At 40.3% G+C, this 10,000-nt stretch overlaps 1 protein-coding gene across 1 annotated transcript; it reads right to left on the bottom strand.

Annotated features, from left to right (window-relative positions):
• Positions 1–6,395: 6,395 nt before the first annotated feature.
• On the bottom strand, positions 6,396–8,443 carry LOC119576622 (craniofacial development protein 2-like). The gene is made up of 3 exons (XM_037924281.1): positions 7,932–8,443; positions 7,496–7,877; positions 6,396–7,181 (listed from the first exon to the last, which is right to left on the bottom strand). Exons 1-3 carry the CDS (start codon positions 8,441–8,443, stop codon positions 6,396–6,398), a joined length of 1,680 nt encoding a protein of 559 aa, XP_037780209.1.
• Between the last annotated feature and the right edge of the window lie 1,557 nt (positions 8,444–10,000).

Genomic DNA, 10,000 nt, shown 5'->3' on the forward strand with positions numbered 1-10,000 from the left:
CGAGAGCCCGGAGTGCTGCGGTTGCGGCTACAGCGTGGGCAAGCTGATGCACCAGCTGTTCGGCAGCAAGCCGCTGCCGCTGCTGCTCATCTCCTGGTACGTCAGGAGCCAGGCCGAGCGCCCCAGCGAGCACAGCTACCTGGCCTCGCTGCTCGAGGCCTTGGAGCACCAGAAGATCGCCCAGCTCCGCCCGGGCTACTGGGCTACGGAGGTCTTCGCTTCGCGAAGCCTTGGCGCACCACAGCAAGCAAACAGAATTTTATGATAAACCCTGCTCTTTAGTTTGTAAATGTCCCTACTTTTATACTGAATAAAAAAAATAATAATAATAAATAAATAAAAATAACATAAAAATATATCTACATATAATTGTTTCTACTTTCTATATATACAAATACATTATATAACATATATACATATATATATATATATATATATATATATATATATATATATATATATATATATGTGTGTGTGTGTGTGTGTGTGTGTGTGTGTTGTGTGTGTGTGTGTGTGTGTGTGTGTGTTTGTCTGTCTGTTTGCCTGTTTCTGTTCGCGCATGTGTATGTAATGTGTGGTATGCGTATGTGTGCGCGCGTGTGCATTCCTGTATTTGCGTGCTTCATCCGTGTATGTGCGTCCACGTCCTATGTATATTAATGTGCGTGCGTGTCTTCACCCCCCCCCCCCCCGGCACCAGTACTCGCGGCCCTCCTCCTGCAACCTCTTAGAGAGCGCCTTGAGTCACCCATTTCGCGCAGTACCCAAGCCTTTGATCCCGGGGTTGCAATCACCCTCGAGTCAACAGGGATTCTCGACCTTGATTTCCGGGATCCTGCCTGTCTGTTGCAGCGATTGCTAAATCAGGACGTAAGCCTTGGGAATCGCGCCCTGTTGCCCCCGCGCACGATCCCGCTGGGAATGTAGAGGGTGTTGTTAGATCCTGCGCCAAACCTTTCAGCCATTTCAAAAACTGTTATCTACGTATCCGTTTATGTATCTTTCTATCTACTTATTTATTTATCTATATTTCTATCTACTTATTTATTTATTTATTTACAAATATATGTAGATGTGTGTGTGTGTGTGTGTGTGTGTGTGTGTGAATGCGTATGTGATTTCGTGCATGCGTACGTGCGAGGGTGCCTACGTGCGTGTACGTGCGTGCGTGCGTGCGTGTGTGTGTGTGTGTGTGTGTGTGTGTGTGTGTGTGTGTGTGTGTGTGTGTGTGTGTGTGTGTGTGGTAACCCAGCTTTATATATGTGATGTTACTGAAATGTGTATGCCAATGTTATTCTATTTATCTGTTGTTATATTCTACATGACTTGTATAATCTTATGTATTGTCACATGCCTATATTCCCACACACACACATACATATAAGTATGTCCATTGCTTTACCTGTTTATTCGTCTCTCGTTGCCACACTAGACATTCCTATGTTGTGTTGTCTATCCCCTTCCACAAGAGTTATGCATTGTTGTAACACTACCTTTCATCACCAGTGATTGTCATATGTTAAGCACGTGATCTATGCCCATCTTTAGCCCACTGCTGTAGATGACAGGCAGACTGTATTTCATGTGTACTGTTTACTTATTTTATGTGAGTAGGATATTTTATGCTTAGGTTGTAATGTTTAGCTAGATGCGCCTTTTCACTTTCTCTGACACCTTCTGCGGCGGGGACCGAGCGTGACCAAGCGATGTAAGACCCATTTCACACACATTTCACACACGGTCTATTTCAACACATACCAAATCTCTCGCAGGGAGGCCCACTAAGAAACCTTAAGTGTTTTCCCTTATTTTCTCATAACCCTAAAGGGCTCCCCTGGGACCACTTGTAGCAGACTCCTTCCCTTACTCTACTATTGCCATACACATTTCAGTAACATCACATTTATAAAGCTGGGTTACAGTGTGTGTGTGTGTGTGTGTGTGTGTGTGTGTGTGTGTGTGTGTGTGTGTGTGTGTGTGTGTGTGTGTGTGTGTGTGTGTGTGTGTGTGTGTGTGTGTGTGTGTGTGTGTGTGTGTGTGTGTGTGTACAGTGTGCATATACAACATTAAGTAAAAGTTAGATAATACGTAATTTAGAACGAATTACGAATCATGCGGTGGTTTCCAATAAATATGCTGTACATTAGCAAACGACTCTAGTGTTAAGTAGCTCTTAGTTTGTAACACTATACTTATATACTGTTTAGTACGAGAGAAAAGTAGGGAGGACCTTCGAGATTCCATTAATGATTTTTCACACAAGGTAGTCCATTGTTACATACATTTCATACTCGTCATTAATTACCTTACATTAGCACGTGATTAAGAAAAGGGCTATCAAACTTGCCATGTTTTCTAAAACTGCGCTAGAAAACGCTGATACATTGCTTCAATAGCAACAATGGATGTGGCAAAATGTATTATTTCACCACATTCATTAAGCAGCGCATTCTAATTAACTTGTGCCCGCCTTTTGCCTTCCCAAATGAGTAATTTGGTAGTTACTAATATTTCAGTATATTTTCGCCTTTATGGCATTGTTACTTAAAGGCAATGAATTCTGTGGCGCATTGATGTCGCTGTGGACAGACTGATTAGGTTAAGTTGCCAGAAATTATTACACCTTATTCTCAATCATTAATTCTACGGACAGAACGGTAATACTGAAGGCGATTTCCCTGTTTCGAATCTGTGTTCAAAACCTGGTTCACCACATTCTGGTGTTTCATTCGATAATGTGTAAGCACCTCACAGAGCGTTGAATGTCCTTATTTCCAGGCCGAAGATACGAAAAAAAATAGTAAAACAGGATTTATCAACATTTGCAAGATTAAAAAGCAATATAAGAAACAATTATTCTATTTAAAGCAAATGGCTGATATATCATCTGTAAAAAATAATCTATTTTATGAAAAATTCTGTTACAAGAGAAAACAAAAGAGGGGAGAAATGAGTAAGGATCAGTAAGAAAAGGTCAATTAAGCTGTAATGGCAACTTTGACCAGTGAATACTTGTATCAGTTATCACAACATTTTCAATATGTATATGTATATACATATATATTGATATGCATACATATATATACATATATATGTGTATAAATGTATGTGTAGGTATATGAGTATATATATATATATATATATATATATATATATATATATATATATATATATATATATATATATATATATTATTATATGTTATTATATTATATATATATATATATTATATATAATATATTAGTATATTTATGTATAATAATATATATACAACACAATGGTATTTGTATAACCTTTTATGTATGTTTATGTAAATATATTAATACAATACATACAATATAGCATAATTTTATGTATATATGTTATATTGTGGATTGTTGTGGTGTGTTTTTATGTATATATATATAATATATATATATATATATATATATATATATATATATATATATATATATATATTATATATATATATATATATTGTGTGTGTGGGGTGTGTGTGTGTGTGTGGTGTGTGTGTGTGTGTGTGTGTGTGTGTGTGTGTTTGTGTGTTTGTGTATGTGTATGTGAGTGTATATTAATATATATATATATATATATATATATATATATATATATATAATTGATTTTAACTTTATGATGATATTAACATAAGATTTCAGCACACCACGCATAAACTATTTTAATTGGTTATATAGATATATATCCATATTATATATATTTATAAAGTTTTAATATTCGTGTATATATATTGTATATTTATATAATTTTTTTTCTTTTTTGTTGTCGTAATGTTTGGTGTGTTGGTGTGTGATGTGTGTGTGTGTTTGTTTGTATATATAATAATAATATAATGATACACATCCATTATGGTTATTATGATCAACATCCCGAGCGTATGTAGACTGTTTATGTTTGTGGTTGTATGTTTGTGGTGTGTCGTGTGGTGGTTCACTCGTATTGCTAGCTACATGATGTATGGCAAGGCTAATGCAGTTAGTCAAAGCCCGGATAATATGAAGATTTTATAGAATCAGTAAAACATCATTTATACCTTTCGTGACAGGAAGGTATCCCCGCGTCTCACTCAAAGCTCTCAATAAAACTTTAAGAGTCGTGTATCATTGTAGAGGTCAAATATAATCAGATCTTTATTAAGATAAATAAATATTCCATACTTTTATTTATTTTTATGTTTGTTTCTTGTTTTGTATTAAAGACATCAAATGTATACAGTAAGATGTACTGCATATTTATTCGAATACGAATTATACAGATGCAATTGCATACAACCATCGCATGCGAGGCGTGTGCCCATATATGCGAAAGAGGCCCTTCAGTGTTTCACTTTGTTACTTTTTCCTTATGTTAACATATATATTCTTTCTATCGGGAGAAGGCAAGGACTGTGGCGTCAGGATTCAAATTTAAAACAAAATATTAAACTTCGTGGTCATCTCCTTATTCAATCCCTTCAACCACAGGCAACTTGTCAACAATATTAGGAGTCTGGCAAAACCTAAAACCGGCACTCCCCGTGGAAAAGAACTGTGGACCCTACCACGTACTCACTCCAAGATCATCACAACATGAAAACTACAATTAATTATCATGCTGTGACCACGGCGGCTCAAACATGAACCTACCTTTAATATGTGTGTGTATATATATATACATATATATATATATATATATATATATATATATATATATATATATATATATATATATATATATATATATATATATATAGCGTAATACATTTGTTATAATGATTATTATTATATTTCATTATCAAAATAATATATCTATAGATGGGAGTTTAACATTATCAAAAAGAATTCTACAGATGGATATTGTCACGTTTCACCTATATTCATGCCTTAACTAATTAAACTTGTGAGGAAGTGACACTAAGTCCACAGCAATTGATTTCATGGTCTCCGCGCAATAACAAAGGACATCCTCATTTATATCAATCAGCTGCTCGTTCTGTTCCTATGCCTCTTAAATGTGTTTATGCGAGGGATTTGTTTCCACCGAAACAAAGACATAGCTGACTAAAAGTGAAGGTATTCATGAGGTTGAAATGAACTTGTAACTTGTGCCGATGAAGGTGTGTGTGTGTTTGTGTGTGTGTGTGTGTGTGTGTGTGTGTGTGTGTGCGTGGGCGTGTGCGTGTGTGCGTGTGTGTGTGTGTGTGTGCGTGTGCGTGTGCGTGTGTGTGTGTGTGTGTGTGTCTAAATATATGTGTGTATGTATTATATATATATATATATATATATATATATATATATATATATATATATATATATTGTATATATATATACATATATATATTATATTATATTATATATATATATATATATATATTATATATATATATATATATATATATATTATATATATATAATATTATATATATATATATATATAATTCACTTATATATATACGGGTATACATAATATCTATAACTGCATATATCATCATCATCATCTTCATCAGCCATTGAGGGTCCGTTGTTGGACGTAGGCCTTCCCCAACTGTCTCCATACTGCACGATTGCTGGCATCACGGTGCCAAAATTTTCTGAAGGCATCGAGATCGTCACGCCATCTGGTCTTCTGACGGCCACGGATTCGAGTGTGACCTTTCGGCTGCCAAGTTGTTAGTTTAGTGGTCCATCTATTGTCTTTTCTTCTGGTGACATGGCCTGCCCAGGTCCATTTTGCTTTATTGATGACTTCGAGGATATCTCTGATTTTAGTTTGCTCGTGGATTTGCGCAGATGGTATGTAGTCGCGCCATGTGACGCCGAGCATAATTCTCTTGTGTGCTCTTTGCATGGATCTAAGCTTGAGGAGTTGTTTTTTCGTGAGATTCCAAGTCTCTGACCCGTAGGTGACTGTGGGTGTGATGCATTGATCATAGACTTGTCGTTTTAGGACCAATGGAAATTCTTTGTTTTTGAAGATTGCGCTCGCTTTGCCAAAGGCCTGCCATCCGAGTGTAATTCTCCTTTTGATCTCTTGTTCTTTGGACGCGTTCTGCAATGAAATGTGTTGGCCAAGATAGATGTAATGGTCCACAACTTCGATTGTGTTGTTGTCGACTTGGATCTGTTGGTCTTCGTCGTCGATTTCGACTTGTTCATTTAACATGACTTTCGTCTTCTTAAGATTCATGCTCAAGCCGACCTTCAAACTTTCTCTGTTCAACTCTTTTAGCATCTGTTGAAGTTCTGCTACGGTGTTTGTGAAAACTATGATGTCGTCGGCAAAGCGTAGATGGTTTAAACGTTCACCGTCGATTTCTAGTCCTTTGTTTTCCCAGGGCAGCTCGCGGAAGATCTCCAAGCAGGCTGTGAATAACTTGGGTGAGCTCGTATCACCTTGTCTTACTCCTCTGCCCAGGTGGGTTTTGAGCCTTTATGGAGTCTGATGAATGATTTGGCGTTTTTGTAGATGTGTTTGAGGATGTTGATGTAGACTGGGTCGACTCCCTGTTTCTCCAATGCGTCGATTACATCTGGGATCTCCACAGAATCAAAAGCCTTGTTGTAGTCAACAAGCCCGATGACTAGCGGTATCCTGTACTCGGCGCACTTTTCGATCAGCTGATTTACGGAGTGAAGATGGTCAATGGTTGAAAAACCTTTTCTGAAGCCGGCCTGTTCTCGTGGTTGATTTTCGTCTAACGTTTTCGCAATTCTGTTTGTGATGATTTTGGTGAACAGCTTGTAGATATTGTTGAGCAAGCTGATTGGCCTGTAGTTTGAAATGTTGGTTTGATCTCCTTTCTTTTGCAATAGAACGATGATCGCCTCGTTCCACTCATCTGGAATTGTGCTTTGTCGGAGGCACTCATTGAATAAGGTAGCGAGTTTGTCATAGACTACGTCTCCGGCCGCTTCGATCAGATCGATGGTGATGTTGTCCGGCCCTGGTGCCTTTCCTTTTTTGGATTGTTCAACTGCTAGTTTTGACCTCCCAGTCTTCGATATCAGGGAATTCGTGAAACCTCTGTTGTATCTCAGGTTCTTCGGGGGCTGGTTTTTGTTCTGTTGGTGGTGGTGGTGGTGGCTCTGGGCGTGTTGGTGAGTGCAGCTTTTCGTAGAACTCTTGTGCTCTGGACACAACCCGTTCACGATCTGTTGTAAGGGTGCCGTCTTCTTCACGTACGCCTGTTAGTTGGAGCCTACCTTTGTTCAGTTTTCTTTTCGCCATTTTGAAACCTTTCCCTTGTCGGATGACTTCAAGGGCAGTCGCCGCGCGAAATTTTCTCAGATCTTCTCGTTGCTTTTTTCTGATGAGTTTGTTGATTTCTGCTAGTTCGATTTTTTCTCTTGCATTTGTTGGTACTTTGAGATTTCTTCTTTTCTCCATGAGATTCTTTGTTTCATTTGAGAACTTGTCGGTTCTTTTGGAAGTGGTTTTCCAGTTTTTTTCCGGCAGCGATCATTGGTTTGATGATGTTGTTTAAGTCGTTGACATTTACCTCATTGTTGTTTTCTTCTTCAAGCTCTTCCAGAACGGCAAAACGATTTTTGAGGTCTATTTGGAAATCTTTCTCGATCTGTTTTGAAATTCGTAGTGGTTCTTGTTTTGAGTGAAACAGTTTTTGTCTTTCTAATTTTGTATCAATTTGTATTTTGCATCGAACCATTCGGTGGTCACTGTCGATGCCAACTCTGTTGAGAACCTCAGTGTTTTTGACAATGTTGGATTTGTCGACAAGGACGTAGTCAATTTCGTTGAAAGTTTCAAAATCTGGGCTACGCCAAGTCCATCTTCGGTTCTGTTTCTTTTTGTAGAACGTGTTTGTGATTTTGAAGTTGTTGGTTGTCGCGAAATTCACAAGATCGTCGCCACGTTCATTTCTGGAGCCGTATCCGAAGGGGCCAACGCAGTCCTCATCTCCATTCCCAACTTACGCATTGAAGTCGCCCTTTATGATGTTAAAGTGTGCTTTCTTGCGTTGTAGTGCGGTTCGTAAATCGTCGTAGAATTCGTCAAGAGCATCCTGTGATGATAGTGATGTTGGAGCATGGGCCTGTATGATTTTGATGTCGTACCGTTTTGAGATCTTAATTTTGACTGAAGCAACTCTGTCCGACGTCGCGTGAAACTCAGTGATGTTGCCTTTTAGTTTCTTGTGAATCAGGAATCCTACGCCTCTTTGTTTCTTGTCGTTTCCTTTGTGGAATAAAATATGTTGGTTCGGAAGTTGGGTCGCGTTTTCGCCTGGCCTTCGCATTTCGCTTATGCCGATCACATCCCATTTTATATTGCTTATTTCGTTCACGAGGTATTCAAGGTGGTAGTCCTCGGACAAAGGTCTAACGTTGTACGTAATTATGTTGAGCTCGGTGGCTTTGGCTTTAGTTTTAGGTTGCTTGTTTTGGGTTAGTCGCATTTTCTGCACATCGCCCCTACCCACAGGCATTGCGGTTGGGCCTTGATTTAATTCCGCTGAGCCAACAGGAACGGCCGTGTGTTTGTTTGTTCTTGGTTTCATGTTTGGGGAGTTTGGGCCCTACCCCACCGCGCTGGCCCAGTGCGAGTTGGCGGGGTTTGGATGGTGCTTCGTCTGGAGCCTCAGTCGTTACCTCCCCGACATCGTTGAACGTACTCGGTGCGGCCAACATCATCGACCCTTGCGAGCCTCGTCACCGCGGCAAGGTGTCCATCCAACGACGAGGATAAATGCGTATATAATCCTCATTAAAACAAGAGCCCAAAGCCTCGTAATCTTCACGCAAACAATCCCCCCCCCATTACCCCCCCCCAGCACTTAAGGAATAAGCCCATCCGTTCTTCTTGTCACCAACCTCCTTCCCTTACCCTTCATCCCTTCCCCTTAGTACCCCTCTCTCCTCTCCCTCCCTTAATCTCTCCCTCACTTTCTCCCTCTCTACCTTCCTCCCTCCCTTCCTTCCTTCCTTCCTCCCTTCCTCCCTCCCTTTCTCCCTCCTTTCCTCCTTCCCTTCCTACCTCCCCCTCCCTCCCTTCCTCCCTCCCCCTCCCTCCCTTCCTCTGCGTACCCCTCCTTTACCCAACAACAACAACAGCACCCCCCCCCCCCGGAAATAGCCCCTTTCCGCCCATGCTCGCCCAAACACCATCTCCCAGGAGGCGGCCCAGGGAGGGATGGGCGGCGCTGATATCACGGCTGGATATCTCAGGATAACTAGCCAATTACCCAAGGATCATTGCCTGCGTCGGTCTGCTCCATTACCCGCCCGCACGCCCTCAGCCTCCGTCTCTGATCTCCGACCCTGAGGCTTCAGAGATCTCGCAGGCAAAAGGGGGAATGGGGTCGGCTGTGTGGAAGAGAGGGGGTGGCTGTTTAACCCTTGGGAAGCGGAGATGATGCCTAAAATGTCAATAGCGTGGTAAGGCGAGGATGTCTGTTTAACACTTAAATAATGCCTAGAATATCAATCATAAGACGAGGATGCCCGTCTAACTCTTGGGGAAAAGGGGATAATGCTTAAAATAGCGTGGCAAGGCGAAGATGTCATTATAAGGAACCGGGATAATGTCTTAAAATACGAACAGCGTGGTAAGGCGTAGCTAGTGATGATTTGGAAAACAAGAATGCATTTTCTTTCCGTCTGTTTTTAAGACCATAGTAGAATCTAATCTTATGATATGCAACTTTTTTTTTAAACAGGCAAATAGAAAAAGATCGCTTTCCAAGATTAAAAGGAAAAAGAGATAAAGAAGAAAAAAAAATAAACACTGAGAACCTGTCAAACCAAACAAATACAAAGTCAAACACAATAAAATCAAAGACCTAACCTGCTCCTCAGAGGACTCCGCTCACGAAGCCACAACCAAGCGAGAAAGGAATCCCCGTCACAGGTTTCTTGTTTACCGGCATCCCTCGCATCCCACAGCCTCACGGCGTATGCTGATCCCGTAGGCTGTGCGCGTGTCCAGCATCCCTGATCCTTCTCCGGCGCTGCGATTATAGGATGCCACTTAAGACGTAATTTTC

Source organism: Penaeus monodon, chromosome 9 (genome assembly GCF_015228065.2).
Source record: "Penaeus monodon isolate SGIC_2016 chromosome 9, NSTDA_Pmon_1, whole genome shotgun sequence".
In the NCBI taxonomy this organism is placed as follows: domain Eukaryota; kingdom Metazoa; phylum Arthropoda; class Malacostraca; order Decapoda; family Penaeidae; genus Penaeus; species Penaeus monodon.